Raw genomic sequence first — 18,857 nt, 5'->3', positions numbered from 1 at the left:
AAAAAAAAATAAGAAAGCTCGTGTGAAATAAGGCCCCAGGGATGCATTGATCCCTTTCAGAATGTTCAAGACTGCTGTGCACGGTGGGCTTCAGCGCTTGAGAATTTTCTCATCTTTAGTAACTCTCTGGGTTCGCTTTTCTTGAATTGGACTCATTCGATGAGTCTGTCTCTCTGTCTCTCGCTCTCCCCCTCCCCGTTAGCCCTTCCCGCATATTTCAGAGTGAGAAAAGACGATACTCTTCTCCAGATTAGGGATCTGTTCACCTACTTAGTAGCTTATTGAGAAATGTATGTCAAGTCCCCCTTAACGAACACAAGCCAGGCTGGTCCTCTCAAGCCAAAATTCCACACGGGGAGCGCGCCGGCTCTAGGCAAACCCAGTGTAGTCCCTGGTGGGGCCGTCTCTTAGGGACAACACGACTGTGGGCAGAGGACATTCCTCTAGACTTTAAGGATGTGTCAGGACTTGGTCAGGGACTGGGTTCCAGAGCAAACAGAGCCCTGGGTCTATGCAGCTAGCCCGTGAGTGAGAACAGCTCGGAAGGTTCTCAGGACAGATCGGAGAGTGACCCGAATAGGGTATAACGGGCATATGTTGTCCACACACACACACTTTTCCTTTTTCTAACTTGAACCTGGCTGGCCGGACCCCTCTTTCACACCCAGAAGTGACGCACAATATAGCGAAGCCTGGTGTGGCAAAAACCCCAATTCCTCAGAGCACCCCCACAGCTGTAGTGCTGGACAGGGACCTACCTAGAGGCCCCCTTTAGCCCTTTGAGTGCTGGGTTATGGGGAGGCCTGGGGGAGACCAGAGAGGGAGCAGGGCAGCCGGGGAGGCCAGACCACAGCGGTGTTGGGGGCAGTGTTGCTTGGAGGGTTCGAAACAGACAGGAGTATTTTGATATTGTAAGAGCGGCTGAGGCTGTGTTGGCCCAAATGGCTGGAGATCAATTATGTCCTCACCCTGTTCCTGGTCAATGTGCTGGAAAGAACAGAAAAATAAGCCAAATGCTATATGCAGAGAATGTGATCTTAAGTGGAATGAAGTAGAATCACCTGGGCAGGACGAGCTCCTTGAACTTGCCAGCTGCCCTTCACCCCAGCCTCTGCACATCGGCCCAAGGTATTGGCGGGCACTAACCGGCTCTTGAGGGCTAGCGAAGGCCCCGCAAGCAAGGGCTCCACCTGCCTTGGGCGCTAAGGACAGTAAACATCACCACCTTTGTGTCCTGGGCCCCAGCTCGGCAGCAAATTCCACTCATCGTCCTCATTGTATTCTAAACCTAAAGAAAACAAGGCGTCATGCCCAGCGGCTCCTCCATAAAACATTAATCACTGTCCCCTCCTTGAGAGGTTTCTGACCAGTGAAGGTGTGACCTACAGGAGCGATGGAAAAATCCGAAGAGGTCAGCACATGGCCTGGGTGGGGCCCGACACCAGTTCCTCCAGTGCTTTTCCAGGGTCCAGGGACACTGAGCACCAGCCCGGGAACTCCAAAAGGGAGAGAACCCTCCCTGCATCTACCAAGTCCCCAAAGGCGCCATGGTCCTGGGGATCAAGTGGCAAGTGGCTGCCCAGAGCCACCCATACCCTTCTATTGGGGCCCTCTTTGAGCTTTGAGGTGGGTGACAGTGCTGGGATGGTGGCCAGAGTGAGAGGCCGCTAAGCCCATGGAAGCGTCATGGCATCTGTGTGCGACCGGTTGACTGAGCCTAGTCCAGGGTGTCTTCAGAGATCGAGTCTTCTCCCTGTAGACCTCTGAGCACCTCGCCAGGGCCTGGAAAGATGGATCTCCTTGATTCTGGGGAGAAACTGAAATATCAAATGGGAAATATGGATCTGTCAGGACCCCAGACTCCTGAATATATAGAAACACTGGAGAGATTGACCCAATACTTCAGGTCATGTACGTGTGGCTGAAATCCAACCTCAGGCCGATATGAACATTCATCACAGGACTGATATTTCCTGTAAAACGTTTTGGAAAATCTTCCGATCTGTGCCAGGGTTCCTAGGGGACCTCAGAATAGGTGGGGCAACCGCAGAACCGCAACTTTTTGCTCTTGTGAGTTTAATGGAAAGACAAATATTCTAGGATTCAGTGGCTGCTAGATTACATCCTGTTCCCTTCTGGGCCAGGTGCAGAGGGCACGACCTTCTGGGCTGGCTGAACCATCGCTGCGTGCAAGTGTGAGGGCCAAGGCCATGGGGGAGTCTCATGAGGGAAGTGACCTGTTGTCTGGTCTCCACAGGGACCCAGTCAGAGATAGGTGACAGGTGCCCCCCACCAAGGCACCTCACAAGTACAGTTGCCTGAATGTTCAACAGCCTGGGGACAAACGTGGAGTCTTGGAAGCTTTCAGGAAATTTACTCTCTCCATTAAATTCTGATGAACAAAACAGACAAGGGCTGTTCTGGTCGCCCAAGGAACCCCACCCCATGCCAGCTACTCCCCATAAATCTCTCCTCTGTATTCAACTGTACAGAACATGAGCAGAGTCTGGGATGGCCCCAAGGAAATGGGGTGCATGGAGCACTGAACCCCCAGGCTGGAAGATGAGGTGTATGAGAGCTTGGCCCCAAAGTTATTGCCCCCAAGCCTAATGTGTAGCTGTGACTGTCTTAGTGCATTATTATCCCTCATGGTGCAGCATTGCCCTTTCCTTCTCATATACTCTGGTGGGTGAGCAAGTTCATCAGACATGTTCCTCCCACAGAGTGGGGTAGACAGGCCCTGGAGGGCAGTGGGGAGTCTCAGCTGATGTGCAGCCTTGGGCTCTGTGGTGCCAACGTATCTCAAGCAGACACCACGTCCAGTTGGCCCCAGAATGAATGGGCTTCTCCTGATGCTGGAGGGCTCCTGGGTCAGTCTTTCTCCCTGCCTACTCTCCGTCACACTTTGCAGGAGTGGCTGCTCTGTGGTGCAGCCTGGCTTCCTGGGTAGCCCAGAGTTAAACTTAGTGGAGGCCACAACAAAACAGGCCAGCACTATGTAGTGGCAAGATCCTGATCTTTGAAGCCAGGCAGAACAGGTTGAAACCCCAATTCTGCCACCAACCTGCTGTGTGGCCTTGGGCAAATCGTTTCATCTTCAGGGGCCTTGGAAGTCTCTAGAAATGGGGACAGTCATCTCTACCTTCCAAGGATGTTATAAAGATTAGAGAGAATATATGTAAAATCGATCAAGAAATATCAGTTCCTGGCCGGGCGTGGTGGCTCATGCCTGTAATCCTAGCACTCTGGGAGGCCGAGGCGGGCGGATTGTTTGAGCTCCGGAGTTCGAGACCAGCCTGAGCAAGAACAAGACCCCGCCTCTACTAAAATTAGAAAGAAATTAATCGGACAACTAAAAATATATTGTAGAAAAAAAAAATTAGCCGGGCATGGTGGTGCATGCCTGTAGTCCCAGCTACTCGGGAGGCTGGGGCAGTAGGATCACTTGAGCCCAGGAGTTTGAGGTTGCTGTGAGCTAGGCTGACGCCACGGCACTCACTCTAGCCAGGGCAACAGAGTGAGACTCTGTCTCAAAAAAAAAAAAAAAAAAAAATATCAGTTCCCTGACCTCTTCTGTAGGCCTACCTCTTGGCTCTAGGAGTCTAGAAGCTATAACTAAGCAATACACTAAGGAAGGCTCTGCCATGGGATAGGGGTGGAATGGGGCTGGGGGCAGGGATGGATGAACAGGGGTTGAGGGGGGGTGGCTGGGGCCCATGGTGGGGATTGGGAGGGCTTCAGGCCTAGGATGGAACGAAGTAAGGGGACAAGCCCGAGAAAGGCTGTGAGAGACAGCCTCAGCACACCTCTCGGTGGGCCTGGGATGCAGTGGGCTAGCTCGTTCCCTATTCCCACAGCCTGAGTGTCTCTCTCTCACTCGTACATGCCCCTCCTCAGCCTGGGAGATGCAGGGGCAGTTTGCATGGACTGAGACAGTGACCCAGTGTACACTGAAACAGGAAATCTCTGGTCCAAGAACACTGACTGAGCCTTCACTGGGGTGGCCTGGCCCCTGGCCTCAGCGGAAGGTGCAAACCTGCCCATGGCCCTTTCTCTATGATCAGGCACTCAGTTTCCCAATAGAGCTGGCCTGGTTTTGAGAAAATAGCCCCAAGTATGTGTGCAGGGGTGAGTGGCAGGCACCAGAGTCCCAGCCTCAGCCTGACATAGCACTGACTTCACTGGGCCCTGATGAGTGAGTCTTTCTCCCTGAGCCCCTGGGGCAGAGCCCACGGGCCCCAGCACCCAGCACAGGTGCAGACGGGTCACAGACGTGGGCTGAGGGGGGCCTGAGCAGTCCCTGATGCTCAGTCCTGCTTTCCCCAACCCCTCCCACACTCCAGAGCCAGAAATGGCTCCCATCACCCCCGTTGAACCTGGTCAGAACCCTGTGGCTTCCAGCTGCCCTCAGATCTCCAAGTCCTCCCACTGGGTCCCAGAAGTCTCCCTACTAGGGGCAGGACCCTGTGTCCCTCAGATGGGGTTCTGTGGTGAGGCTGTATCCTTGCCCTGAGGCCAGAGGGCAGGAGGGCAGGAGGGCAGGCTGTGGCTCCTCCTTGGACTGGGTCCCTAGCAGTGGGACCGATCTCCTTGTAGACCCAGAGAACCCTTGTGGCACATGGCGCCAGAGAAGAAAAACTTCAGGAAGACTGGAGGACCTTACAAGTCATTTTCCTTTATTTTCTTAATACATAATGAAACTCCAATTCCAAAGAGACATATATGCAGAGCAGACAGATGCAGGGTCCTGGTATGCAGCAGCCAGAACCAGGCAGGCGCGGGTCTGCCCCCTCCCCTCCATCATAACCCTCACCCTCCTGGCCCCTGGCTGCCGCCCAGGCAGCAGCCGCGAAGCTGGGAATGAGAGAGGCCGGCCTCACAGTCCAGGGAGTGGCAGAGACATGGCCTTGGTGCTAGACATGGCCACATCGTTCTCTAGCTGTGGGACCTTGGGCCTCTGTTTCCTTATCCATTAAATGGGCTAGAAGTTCCTACTAGGGAATGGAGAAGAGAGTGTGCAGATGTCATGCGTTGGTGACAGTTAAGGGCCTCCTGGTTGTCCCACTGCTTCTAAATACCTGCGTCATCGTGTCTCTTGGTTTCTGTTGCCATCATGGCTAAGGGCACAGTGGCAGAGCTGCTCGGGCCCCAGTGGGATTGAATGGACTTATATAGACAGCTGAGTGGGAGAATTCAGCCCCCAAGCAGACTCGGGGCTCTGAACTGTCCTTGGGCTGCAGCAGCAGCTACTTCATCAGGCCCAGGCATGGCCTTTGCCCTCCGGGTTGGTAAGGCAGGAAGGCTGTGGCTGGGGTGGCACAGTGAGCCTGTGCAGGTACCTCCAGGCAGGAGCTCATGACCAAGGGAGGGACGTGCTCCTCCCTGCTCAGGATCAGCCGGGGCCCGGCAGGGGCACTGCCTTCCTGGGCTCATCTGCGTCAGGGCTGTTCTGTGCTGAGGCTTTGGGCTTCGGGTGACCCAAGTGCTCTTCAATAAACACACGCCAATGTAATGGTGACCTGCGTCTCTACGCTGGCAAGAGTACTGATCAATGTGACGCAATAACAGGTAGAAACCAACTAAAAGCTCACTGAAGTGACACAGGTATCCTCTCTCCCTCCAAGTGGCCTTCGTTCTGCACCAGCAGGCCGTCTGGGAGCCTCTCCCTAGAGAAGAGAAACTTCCAGCTGCCTGGACTGCGTGTCGATCTCTGCTTTGAAGCCCGTCTGCATGAGCCCACCCGTGCCCACACGTATGCAGAGGTGTGGCTGCAGCTCTGTCCTCGGGGACAGAACACAGGGCCAGTGGGAAAAGCAGCAGTGGTCCAGACTACATCTTCTAGAACCCAGGGTGTGTCTACACTTACAGAATCCTAGGGGGGCCTCCGGCCACAGAGCTCTCCCCATCCTACCACTTCCCAGATGGGGGTCCCTGAGGCCCTGAGATAGGGACGACGATTCCACGCAGCGAGTCCGAGGGGGAGGGCCCTGGGAGCAAGCTAACCTGAAGGGGCAAAGCTTGTCTGCAACTCGCCCCTGCCCCGGCACCTCCTGGGACCTCCTGCCCCTCAGAGCACCGCCGGGGCCAGATGCCTGTCTGGAGAAGGAGGGCCACGCCCGAAGGCACAAGGCAACAATGGTGGAACCCAGGCACCTGCGCAGGTGAGTCGGTGAGCAACTTTGGGATGAGGGGGGACTTTCCGGCACACCTCCCATCACACTCTGAGGAGACAACTAGCAGGTGGGTCCCTCTCTTTCACCTCCTCTGTGACTTCGAGAGAGTGGGTGAGTTGGTAAATCTTGGTCCCCCGGAAGCTCTGAGGCCAGGAAACAAAGAAAGAGAAAGAAAGAGAGAAACACCGCCCAAGGAGGCTCGACCACCCAGGACTGGCAGATCGTGGGGAAGTGACTTTGGCCGGCTGGTCGGAGTGTCTGCAGTATCGATTTCACCCCTCCCCGCCCTCCGCCCGCCCCTGCCCCCCACGTGGATGCCTGGGCCAGACCCCTTCTACTTGGGCTTCATCTCCACCCTGGAGTTGATGTCGTCGGCCTCCAGGTCGTACTCCTCCACCTGGCCGCTGGTCCACACCTTCACGCGGTCTATGAGGTCGCTGCTGCGTGGGGCCAGGATGAAGTCGTAGATGAGCACGGCCAGGGCTGCCCCGATGAACGGCCCCACCCAGAAAATCTAGGAACAGAGCAGGTGTGCTCAGAGGGTGTCTGACTGGGCCCTCGAGGCTCCACTACAAAGTCCCTGCTCCTAGGAAGCTTTCCCTGAGCTTCCTCTTCCCACCGCCCCAGTGATAGCTTCTCTCCCACCTGTGCCTGGGACAGAGGCAGCAGGACCCAACCCCAGCACCTGACTGCAGCACCCCCCAGAACTGGCCCGGGCCAGGGTGTGTGGTAGGGGCGTGTCCTTGCCTCTGTGTCACCCAGCACAGGCATGGGCAGTACCAGCTGCTTCTTGATTTTTTTTTTTTTTCTTTTGAGACAGGGTCTCACTGTGACACCCAGGCTAGAGAGCAGTGGAGTCATCATAGCTCACAGCAACCTCAAATTCCTGAGTGCAAGCGATCCTCCTGCCGCAGCCTCCTGAGTAGCTGGGACTACAGGCGCACACCACCATGACTGGCTAATATTTTCTCGTTTAACTCTGACCCGGCTAAGTCTTCTATTAATATTCTTTGTAGAAATGGGGTCTCACTCTGTTGCCCAGGCTGGTCTCGAACTCCTGGCCTCAAGTGATCCTTCAGCCTCAGCCTCCCAAAGCACTGGGATTACAGGCACAAGTCACCACACCTGACCCCAGCCCCTTCTTGAGGATGGCCATGACCCTCACCCTCCCCAGCTCTAGAAGGGCCCCAGAGACAGTCCAGCCGAGTAAGGGTTAGCCTAGAACGCCCACATGCACGGCAACAAGAGCTAAGAGCCACTGAGTGCTCCTTTGTGCAGAGCTCAGTTTACAGAAGTAAGCGTGTCCTTTCCTCCTCCCGGCAACCCGGGGAGGTAGGTACTACCGTGTCCCCGCTTCACAAGTCAGGAACCTGAGGCACCAAGAGGCTGGGCAGGCTGCTCCAGGTCACACTGAATCAGAAAGTGTCAGGGCCAGAATTGGGACCCAGGGTCTCACCCCCCTGTGGGGATGACCTGGGGCTGGCAGCATGGGGTAGAGGCCAGGCCTGCAACTGCTCACAGGGGACCCCACCCCGCCCCTTCATCTCAGGCCTCAGTTGCCCGACATCCTCTGCCCTGGCTGTCTCTCAGAGCCTCTGCGATGAGAAAGGACGCCACAGGGGTGAGGGCGGGCTTTCCAGGTGACCCTAAAGCCTCCCGCCCACCCTCTACTGGGTGGGGCAGCCCACGGGTCGCTTACCCAGTGGTTGCTGAAGTTGTGGGTGATCACCGCAGAGCCGAAGGACCGAGCAGGGTTGATGCCGCAGCCGGTGTAGTCAATCTGCGAGGGAGACAGACCAGGGAGGGGAGGAGACAGGGAGTGAGGGACCAAGAGGGCAAAGGCAGAGACACGGAAGGGAAGAGAGAGTGACAAGGAGGGAGAAAGAGGGAGAACAAGAAGGGACACTGAGACCCAGAGAGAGAGAGGAGCACTGACCCAGAAAGCTGGTCAGGAGGTCCCTGTGCTTCCCTGTCCTGGGCAGGACCTTGCCCCAGCCCCCCAGAGCTGACCTGCCACCCCCCCATGACAGCACGTTGGGGCATCCCACCACTGCCCATGGCAGGACACCGCGCCAACCCCTGCCCTCTCCCCCAACCCCGCCTGGGAGGGCCTCCACTCACCGCCAGCAGGTGTCCCAGGGCTACAGACAGGCCAATGGCCAGCGGGGCTGAGCCTCCGAGGTCGCGGCGCCTGCGGTCGGTGGTGGCCAGCACGCACAGCACCAGCTGCAGGGTGGCGATGATCTCGACGCCCAGGCCCTGGCCTGAGTTCACACCTTCCGCCAGCTGGAGGGGAGAGGGGAAGGGAGGCCCAGTGAGCAGGGAAGACAGGAACTGTGTCCCAGGCCTCCCAGGCCCCCCAGACCCCTTGAGAGGCCAGACCCTCAACACCTTCAGAACCCATCACTCAGCCCCTCGTGCGCCCAGGTGGTAGAAATGAGGCCGGTGCCTCCCACACCTGTTGATGATGCTCCAGCTCGGCCCGAGTACCTGCCTAGACTCCGCCCCCTCTGCAGAGGGGTCACAGAGGCCTGGGCTGAGCTGGTGCCTCCGCATCCAGCTACATCCAGGCCACGATAAGGTCGTGATCTCCAGGCAATGGGCTCATCCAGGCATGGGAGGAGACGGCCAGGGACACTCCCAGGAGAGATGCAAATGGACAGGAGGGCCCAGCTTGGGATGTGGCTTCATACCCCTCTAGTCCGGAACAGCCCACCCCATGCCCTGCCACACCTAAAGATCCCCAAGCTGGGGAAGGCCTTTTCCAGCTCCCCAGCGCCCACTGTCTGTCTGTCTGTCTGTCTCTCCTTTGTGCCTGTCTCCCATGTTGCCTCCACCCTCTGTCTCTCCTTCTCCACCCTCTGTCTCCCCGTCTAGTGTCTCTCTCCCATTCCTTCTGGTCCTGCCCTCCTGTCTCTCCTTCTCTCTCCTTTTTCCCCCACCCAGCCCCCGCCCCACCCTGCCTTCCCTCTTGCTGGCCGTACAGGCCCCGCCACCACTGTCTGGCTGCACTTGCTCCTGGGCCACTTTTAGAAACATGAGTCATGGAAAGAGAAGGGAATGGGAGCTGCCATGAGGTCACAAAAGCCCTCCTCCTGCAGCTGCACCAGGGAGCCTCTGCACACTGCTCCATGCGCGGCTCCGGGGGCCAGGTGCACCCACACGGGGGAGCTGGACCGCATGGCAAAGGCCCACTTGCAAAGATGCCCAGGCATGGCCACTTAGGCTGCCTTCTCCCAGGCAGGGGTGGGCGTCCCTACAGGCCAGAGCTGGAGGTCTCACTTCCCAGCTCCCATCCTGGGGGTGTGAGGGTATCTCCAAGGCCACAGGGGAGTTTGCAAAATCCTAGTTAGGGGCCACACCTCCGTCCCTCCAGAGGTTTTCCCAGCCCCACCCTGAGGCCATCTCACAAGAACAATTCTCTTCCCGCCTTTGTCTGCAGCCCTGGGTTACAGGGAATGACTCACATCCCCTCCCGTCCACCTCTCTTGGTGACCCCAGAGTTTCATCCCCTTAGGTCTGCCAGCCCTCTGGGCAATGCCCTGTTCTCTTTCTGCCCCAAGGGTGGGCGGGGGAGGCAGAAGGCCTGTGTTCAATTCCTGACTCTTCTACTTGCTGGCACCAAGCGTGTAACCTGTCCCTTCTCTGGTCCTCAGTTTCTCCATCTGTATAATGGATATAACTGTCCCTGGCCACTCTCCAGAGCAGCTGAGACGTTCGAAGACAATAGGGGCAGTCCAGCACATGGAAATGGCTGCAGAGGCAGGAGGGATAAAGCAGTGGTTGTGGCTCTTGTTCTGGTGCTTTCTCATCACATGTGCAGAGTTGGGGACAGGCAGAAGGGGAGGGGCCCTGCCTGCACAGGGGTGTGCAGATGAGAAGGAAGGTAGCTGACCTGCTGGCCGAGGCCTGCCGGGTTGGGACGGGCTGGATGGAGGTGAGGCTGCGAGGCTGGGCGGGCACTGATGGCCGCCCCTTCACACCTGTGAGGCCCACGCCTCTGTGTCTGCGCACTTGGAAGCTCACAGCTCCTTCTCCTCTCTCCTCTGCTCTCCAGGGCCACCCTAATAGCTAGCTGGCAGCGGGCCTGAAACCAGCCCTTCCTGGCTGATTAAAGTGGCTCCTGCCTGAGACTCCCTCGCCCCCACCCCTCTCACAGATATGGCCAGGGCCGCTCATCTCTGGTTCTTAACCACATCTGAGAGTCCCAGCCCCTACCCCAAGGCGCGGAGCAGAGCAGAAGGGTCACAGTTCCAGGCCCAGTACTCAGAGTCCTTGGGAAGGGGAGGGGACAGCCATCTTCGCTGGGAACTCAGGAATGTACCCTCTTGCTGGCTGCTGAGAACCACGTGGGCCGATAACCTTCCACTCCAGTACCCACCACCACACCACCACCAGCAAGCCTCCCCGGATTGCTTCAGCACCTACTGCCAACCTTCCTTCGACCAATACACTTGCATTACTCGCATCTGGAAAAACCTGATAATTCACAGTTGGAAGCGACAGATAAGGCCTATTGAAACTTAATGTCCAGGAAAGAGCAGGTAAAAAATTCGAAACTTATTTTGCTGTTTACAACCCATTAAATTTAAAACAATTGCTTAAATAGGGCCAATCCCATGTGTGGTCACTTGTTAATGAAAAAAATACACGTTTGCCTGTCCCCAGGTAGTTTTGCCTGGCCCAGGTCTTATATTTCACCGATTGAGGCAAAAAAGAAAAAAAAAAAAAACAGTAAGAGTTTTGTGAATGAAAGCGTAAGCTATGTACAAACCACGATCATCAGAGATACAAGCTCTGTTTGCATACTGAACCCATTTAAGCCCGCCGCTCAGACTCTACCCACTCCTGGAAGCCTTCCTGGCTGGATCCCTGGCTGGAATTAACTTCTGCCCCTGCTGCACCGTGCCTCGTTGACTGTCTGTGCATCTCCCAGGAAAGGAATCTCCTGTGGCCTGTGTGGGCGCTTCATCTCCTCCTGGTCTGGGAGCTCAGTGAGCACAGGTTGGGGGACCATTACCATCCCCTGCACACACCTCTGCAGGGAGGCTCACTGCACGGTGACACAAGTGGCAGAGAATGCCAATTTTCTAGAACTCCCGCCCTTGCTAGAGGCAGCCTGGCTCCAGAGAAGCTCTCTGGACCCAGGCTCTTTTATTGCCTTCCTAGCTGGGAGACAACCGGCCGGTCATTAACCTCAGCGGGCCTCACAGGGCAGCCTGTGCAAACGCTCAGTAAGATGACAGACGAGGAGGCCGAGGCCCAGGGAGGAGACAGCACAGCCAGGATCCTTGCCCAACAGTCTGTGCCACCCCACACTGACAGGCCGCCCCTGGCTGTTCCCAGCGTGGGCGGGGGAGCTGGCAGAAGGTGGCTCTATGTCTGCCAATGTGTCTCAAGCTCTAGGGCAGCCAGGGCTGACCTCTCCAGGCAAGGGGCTCTGAACCCTGCCTGCCGCCCATGGGCAGGCCAACCGGAGTAAATTCCAAGGCCCAGGTCCCCTGACTCGGCCTGGGCACCCTGGCAGCCCACCCTCGGGGAGCAGCCGGCTCCAGAGGAAGGCCCGACTGAGGCTCTGAGCATTCACTCCTGAGGGACAGGAGACAGGAGACATCGAGGCCTGCCCCACCCACCCCAGTGCCTCCAGGACTCAGCACTCGGTACTGGGGGACCTTCCTGGGCCTCAGCATGTCACTCCTCCATGGGTGTTCACATGTGTACGTGGGGTAGTCACAGCTTTGTGTGCCTCTGTGTGCCTCTCTAGATCGGTGTCTGCTGTATCCGTGGATGGCCACATGTGTCCAGGGGTGACTTTCTCTCTTTTGTGTTAGATAGACCTTGAATGGTTTATTACACAATAACTAAATATTTAAAAAATCTATAAAAGGATTATAAAAATCCCCAGCCTGTATGCACCGAACAATATAGCCTAACATTAATGAGGCAAAAATTGACAGAATTATAAGGAGAATTGGATCACCCCTCTATTAGAGTGAAAGATTTTCGCAATCCTCCCTTAAAACCAACAGAATGAAGCAATCAAAAAATACCAATAACATGAACACGGCAGATTTGAACCACATAATTAACAAGCTTGATTTAAGGAAAATAGGAAAAACCCAAAACGAGAGCACGTACACGCTTTTGAATCCCCTGCGGGACATTTAGACAAACTGATCAGGTGCTGGCCAAGCGGCCTCGGCTGTCCCTGGGCAGAGCCACGACTCAGGCACCAGCTCTCACTGTGGTGGGCTCTGTGCTGTGCGTTTGCGTCGCTGTGTCTGGTGGCATTTCTGAGTGTGTCACCATGTCCCCGTGTGTCACACACCCACACAGGTGCCGCTCCTGGCTGGAGAGGGGAGGAGGAAGAGAAGGGAAGGAACCCCCTGGAGTGAGAGAGCAACAGGTCTCAAAGAGCCCTTTATTTGCTCCCAGAGCCATTCACAGTCCTGACAAGAAACAATGCACAAAGCAATGGCTTCCTCCTTCCCTCCCTCCCTCTTTTCCTTACTCCAGGGCAGGGAAAGGAAGAGGCTCCAAGCAACCCCTACCCCACCCTTCTAGGGTTCCAGGGCCCGAGTGGGACCACGCAGTCTTGAGAATGTGCTTTGTGTCCTGTGCCTGTTCCCCCGACGTGTGAGCACGCGTGAGCACGTGTGTGTGTGTGTGTGTGTGTGCGTGTTGTTTGTGCACTGTGTGTACACTTTGGAGCCGCAGAAACAATCAAGAGCTGGGAAGCAGAAGGCTGGGGGCGTGGTCCTGCTCTGACATATTCACTGTGCCACCTTGACAAGCCTCCACGCCTCTGTGGGCCTCAGTTTCCCCATCTGTAAAATGGAGGCCTTGGCCCAAATTCTAGTCCCAGAAAAGTCCCCAGAATCCCTCCCTGCCTGTCACTGAGCAGTCACTCTCCAGGCCAGGATCCAGAAACCTAAATGCAGGACCCTCGGAGGGCCATCGGAGCTGCTGGTCTCAGCATGGCACAAAGCCTGAGTGACAGAACCTCCCAGCCACCCCACTGCACCCCTGCAAGCCAGGCGCCCCCAGAGCAGCCTCCCCACCAGGGAGCTTCTACTTGCACACCCCTAATGACGGGGAGCTTATTGACGTGGAGGCAGCCCCTTCTCCACCAAAAAGAAAAAAATCCTTCATTACGCGGAACAGAAATCTGCCTCTCAAGGGGTCCCGATGGTGAGATTTCAGGCACTGAAACTGCTTTTTTAGCAGGGGCATTTTCTAGCCTTTCTGTCATCTTTTGAGTTAGGGGTTTCAGCCTCAGGCTGTGCCGGCTCCCCGAACTGTAGCTCCTTGGCTGAGTGAAGACAGGCCCTCGCCGACCCCCTGAGCACCATTCCACTGGACAAGGAGCCCCTCTGGTCTCCAGGGAGAGGCCCTGGCCATGTGTGGGGTCTCATGGACAGCATTTTTCTGCCCACACCTCCAGATGTGAGGGTGCAGATCCCAGCCACTCCAGAGACCCCAGACCCATTGGTGCTTCCAGGGAGTAGGGACCGTGGCCCCTGCCTGGTGGGGCCCCTAGAGGAAATGGGTAGCACCCTCTGGGCCCTGAAGTCAGGCTGGGGAGGACTGCGTGGAACTGTCTTGCAATGAGCTAGTGGCCCCACCTCCACTGCTGGCAGGCTGCCTGGGGTAGAGAGGGCACAGGTGTGAGAGGAGGCTGTGGCCCGGGGGTGGGGTGGGGCGAGTCCCCTCAGCGGGTCCTGTCCTCTCTCAGAGCATCACTCCTTCAGATAGATGCATGTCCCCAGGGCAGGCCCTGGTCAGGGCCAAGTGCTGTGGCGGGGGAGGGGGGCACCCTGGGACTGGCTGGGCTGCTCTGAGGGCTCTAATGGGGGAAACAGCCTCAGAATTTTCCGTGGTGAGGGAGCCTCCACCGCAAAGCTCTCTCTGTGCCCTCCCCCTCATCTGGCTCCGGCTGGAAACAGTAATTATATGTCCCAGCTGTGGCACCACCACCCAGCCCCCAGCCCCTCCCTGGGCAGGCCAGGCTGGGCAGGGACGTCGGAAACTCTGCCTCCCCTCTGCTCAGCCCACCTCTGAGCTCTGGGGGAGGTGGCAGGACCCCCGGAAGAACTGCTGGCGTGGAGGGGCCTCTCACGCTATGGTTGGGGAAACTGAGGCCCTGGAAACTGGGGAAAGAGGAGATTTAGGGCTGGGGTCAGGCCCCTGCTGCTGCTGCAGGTAGAAGCATTTCCCCAGCAGTCAGCCCTGAATCAGCAGAGCTGAGAGGGGACCCCAAAAAGAGGTTTGCCTCTGCCGGAGCCCCCTGAGGGCTGAAATCACAGACTCAGAGCCCCACCCTCCCACCACAATTCCCCAGTCTGGCCACACCTGACACTCCCGGACCATGGTCCCCACTGTCTCCTCTCCTGTGCTCACACAGTCCCTCTGCCCGGAAGCCCCTTCCATCTCCAGAGCCCCTACGTTCGGGCTCGTGTGGTACCTCCTCCCTGAAGCCTTCCAGGCTCTCCCACCCCTCAAGTTCAGAAGTTCCTGGCCCGCCCTGACACCTCTTATCACATCTGCCTCCTGCCCCGTCTCCCGGCAGCTGTGCAGGGCTTATCTCCTGGGCTGACTCAGCCCTGCGCTCACCCCCAGCAGGCCTGGCCAGCGAGCCCCAGAGCAGAGGAATGAGAAAAGCTAGCACCTGCCAGGACTCCAGTCCACCAGTGTCTCCCGCTTCCCAGAGCCCAGCCACACCCTGCAATGTCCCTATTTCATAGATGGGACCTCGGGCCACACGGGCCAGGGCCGTTGTGTGATGTCACAGGCCAGAGTGCCCACCCCAGCCTCAGGACCTCTCATCCTTGGCCAAAATTGGGGTTTGGCTTTTAGAATCGGCCAGAACCCTGCAGGCTAAGCGGAGGCCCGCAGTCTCTCCAGGGTGTATCCTGAGCCCTGACTCAGACAGGAGAAAGTTGTCCCTACCATGTCCCTGGGGGACACCCCCTGACTCACCCCAACCGCTTCCTGCCACTTCTTTCCCTATTTTCCTTGGAAATCTCCATGCCAACAACTTGTCCCACCCAGGTTTTGGCCAGGGTGGGGCCCAGGGCCAGAGGGCTGTGTGGCCTGCTGCCCAGACTCTCCCCTGCCCCTCCTGAGGCCCCAAGGCCACCCCCAGGATCCTCATATCCCAGGGCCAGTGTCTGACAAGAGCCCTTTCAGGGGGCACCTTCTCTGTTTCTAGGCCCAGGCTGTGCTCCTGAACCCCAGACCTCCATTGTCTGGACAGGGCAGTGCCCGAGCCCCCACAGTGCCTAGCTCGCTCCTGGGCCTGCCCTCGGGGGCCTCTCAGCCAGCCCCAGGGATGGGCGATAAGCCCAAGGCAACAAAGTGAGCCGCTAGCGGGGCAGGGCCAGGAGCCAGCAGCAGACACCCTTGAACCCCGCACCTGCCCCCGGCCTGGGGCTGGGCCCATGCTAGGCTGCTCCTCTTTCTCCCCCTCTGCAACCTGCCCTGCCCAGCCCAGATATCAGGGTGGCTCTGGGAAATGGAGGCGAGGGAAGGAACGGGGCACCAGAGCAGGGTGTGGCCAGATCCAGATGGCACTGAAGGGGCCCCGCCCTCCCGCCTCGGCCTGGGATGCCCATAGCAGAGAGTGCAAAGCCTGTGCCAGCAGGTGCACAGGGTCCGTCCCTTGAGATGGGAGGAACAAGATGGGGCCAGAAGGCCTGGGAGTCTCAACCTGTCCCCTATGGGAACCCTTCCCCACCCTCATCGTGCCCAGCCAAACCCCAGTGTGAACTTGACCCAATCCTGGGGGAGTCCCCTGAGGCCACCAGCTCTGCCCCACTGAAGAGACTGAGACCAGGGACAGGAATGTGGCCTGCCTGGGCTCTGTCCCTTACATGCACTCAGCCACATCTTCCCCCGCTAAAGTCTAAACTCCAGCCTACGGGGCTAATCTTCAATCTCAGGCTGAGTAGAGGTTGGCTCCAAAGGGGGCTGGGTAGGTGTCACTGTGACACGAGAAGTGCTAAGCCCCTCAGCAGGGCCAGGCCAGCTGCCCTCTGCACCAACCTGCACCCGGCCCCCTCGCTGCCATCCCCAGGAACTGAACTTTGGCTGGGACAAGGGAAGTCGGCGGCTGTAATCACCACTGCCATCTCTAAGGAGCCCTCGCAGGCTCTGGCACCGTCCCCACACCTGCCTGCCCTGCCAGGGCCCCGCCAGCCTCGTGTCTCTAGAGCTGATTCCTCCTCTCTGCTCCTTGGCCTCGCTCCCTCCCCGAGAGGACGTCCACAAGCCTGCTGGCCTGTCACTTGGGCCCTCTGAGACCTCCTCCAAGCCGTACCCAGCCTCTCAGGCCAAATTGCCCCCTGTTGTGGCCCAAGCACAGTCTGAGCTTGCACTTGGCTGAGGAGTTGGAAAAGCCCAGGTCCGCGACAGCGGGCAGCTGCCGCCAACGGCCAATTAGCTGTGCTAAGCAGCCCAGGAGGAATTCGTTTCAGCAGCTGCCACCCAGTCACCAACATCTGCTTGTCATTAGTGACCCCAGCCCAGACCCCACTCAAGCCAGGAGCCGTGGGCACATGCAGTCGCACACTCGCCCCCGCACCCTCACACGGCAGCACAACGTGCACACGGTTCGCACAAGCCCAGAGACCCGAGCCAGCCAACGCGCGCACCCCTTCACACACACACGCAGACGCCATACCTCTCGGTGCCCGGAAGCGGGCCCAGCCCTCGCCCCCAGCCCACACTGTAACCCACGAAACCACCTCCGAACAGCTCCAGCCGGCGCCTTCACGCCCTTATCTCTGTCCAACTCCCAGGGGCCAAGGACTGGGAGGGGACTTTTTTCTTGATTCCTGGGGGGCGGTTTGTTTGGGAACCTGTGTGAATATGGGGCGTTGCCTGGAGGCCCGGGCGGCTCCGGGAGGGAGTCCTGTTCGCACACTTGCAGAACTGGCCGCAGACATGCTGGGCATCTGGCGCAGGGTGGCTGGGACGGCGGGCAAAATCTCCCCGGGGTGCACGGCTGCAGGAGGAGCGAGCTGGCTGCACGGGCAGCGCTGAGCAGCGTCAAGAAACTACCGCTGAGAGCCGCAAGCTGCCGCCTCACATGTTAGCTGCCTCCAAAGCTTATTCCCCACAACAGATGCCCACAGGGGACGTTGGCAAGACCATTATTCTCTGGATCTCAGCTTCCCACAGTGCCTGGCAGGAAACAGGCTCTGGGCTGCAGACATAGCAGAGTTCCAGCCCCAATTCTGACCCCAACTCTCTACATGACCTCCGGCAACCTCTCGTCCTCTCTGTCCCTCAGTGACCCCATCTGCACAATGGGCAGAGGATGGGACCAGTGCCCTCTCAGCACTGCTCCAGAACCCCCAAGCCTGGGGCCACCCCACTCACGTCGTTGCGGCCGAGCGAGTTCATGGACAAGGAGGAGGTGATGCCCGAGAGGATGGCGGTGGCGACGATGGCCCCCACGCACTGGGCCACGATGTACATGACGGCCCGCAGGATGCTGATCTGGCAGCTGAGCAGCAGCCCCAGCGTGACGGCCGGGTTGAGGTGGGCGCCACTGATGTGGCCCACGCTCTGGGCCAGCGTGGCGATGCTCAAACCGAAGGCCAGCGACACCTTCACGTTGTCCTGGACCGCCGTCTGGTTGCTCCCCACCGGGTAGTTGAAGCCCAGGGCAGAGCCGATGCTGATGAAGATGAAGAGGGTCATGGCCAGGAACTCGGCCACCACCGCCCTCCAGAAGAGCTTCTTCTTGAACTCGCTGGCCATGCTGGCAGGGGGCTTGGCTGGAGACTGCTGCCTGGTGCTCAACTCCCTCCGAGGGCTGAGCCACAGCCCGGGCTGGGCCTATTTATAGGCCTGGGGGGGCGGGGGGAGCACAAAGGGAGGAAGGCCTCTCCTCGCGCCGGCCCGCCCCACGCCACACGGGCCTCCTCTCGGGATGGATGTAGACACGGCTCTGTCGGCCTGCCAACTCTTTTTCTTCCTCCTCTCCCCCTCCCTCGCTCTCTCCCTCCGCCCTCAGCCCTGCCCAGCCCGGGGAGGCAGGCGGGAGGCAGCCGGTGCTCTAATAGGCTTTGGGAAATTCCTCCAAGCTGGCCCCACTCAGGAGGCCAGAGAAATCCAGGTGTCCCCGCCCCGTGTGCTAAGCCAGGGGGTGCCCAAGGGCAGAGCCAGGCACTCCAGAGGGGGCGGGTGGACGGGCTGGTCTCGGAGGGTGGACATTGCCCTCCCTGGAGACAGGTGCCGTGATCCTGCCTGCCCGGCGTCCTATCCCACCTCAGAGCAGCATTAGTCCGGAGTCCAGCAGCCCAGGGGTCCAGAGGGGCAGTCTGGGCCTCGCACACCCCAGCCCGGGCTGGCCAATGCACGTCACTTTGGGGATGTCCCAGAGTGCCCTGCCTCACAGGCCAGACCTCAGTGATGAGGGCATGGAGGTGCAGAGAGCTTGTCTCTGGGCCACTCTGCACGCTGAGATAGGCAGGGTATTGGGGGCCCCCACCCTAGAAGCCCTCAAACTTCTCGGGAGCAATTTGAACTAAATGGGGAAGAATGGGACAGCTTAAGACTTTCCCCTCACAGGCAGACAAGCTGGCTGGTCTGGGGAGATGGGTGGAGAGGAGCCCACCTGGGGCTGGGAGGAGAAGAGAGGAGAGGAGAGGAGAGGAGGCGAGGAGAGGAGAGGAG

General features: G+C 58.4%; 1 protein-coding gene across 1 annotated transcript; it reads right to left on the bottom strand.

Moving 5' to 3' along the window:
• Positions 1-4,655: 4,655 nt before the first annotated feature.
• AQP1 (aquaporin 1 (Colton blood group)) lies at positions 4,656-18,025 on the bottom strand. The gene is made up of 4 exons (XM_012640719.1): positions 17,556-18,025; positions 8,295-8,459; positions 7,873-7,953; positions 4,656-6,687 (listed from the first exon to the last, which is right to left on the bottom strand). Exons 1-4 carry the CDS (start codon positions 17,937-17,939, stop codon positions 6,508-6,510), a joined length of 810 nt encoding a protein of 269 aa, XP_012496173.1. The 5' UTR covers positions 17,940-18,025; the 3' UTR covers positions 4,656-6,507.
• Positions 18,026-18,857: the final 832 nt, after the last annotated feature.

Source organism: Propithecus coquereli, unplaced genomic scaffold, assembly GCF_000956105.1.
Source record: "Propithecus coquereli isolate 6110/MARCELLA unplaced genomic scaffold, Pcoq_1.0 Scaffold156, whole genome shotgun sequence".
NCBI lineage: Eukaryota > Metazoa > Chordata > Mammalia > Primates > Indriidae > Propithecus > Propithecus coquereli.
This window is presented reverse-complemented; position numbering and strand designations above follow the sequence as displayed.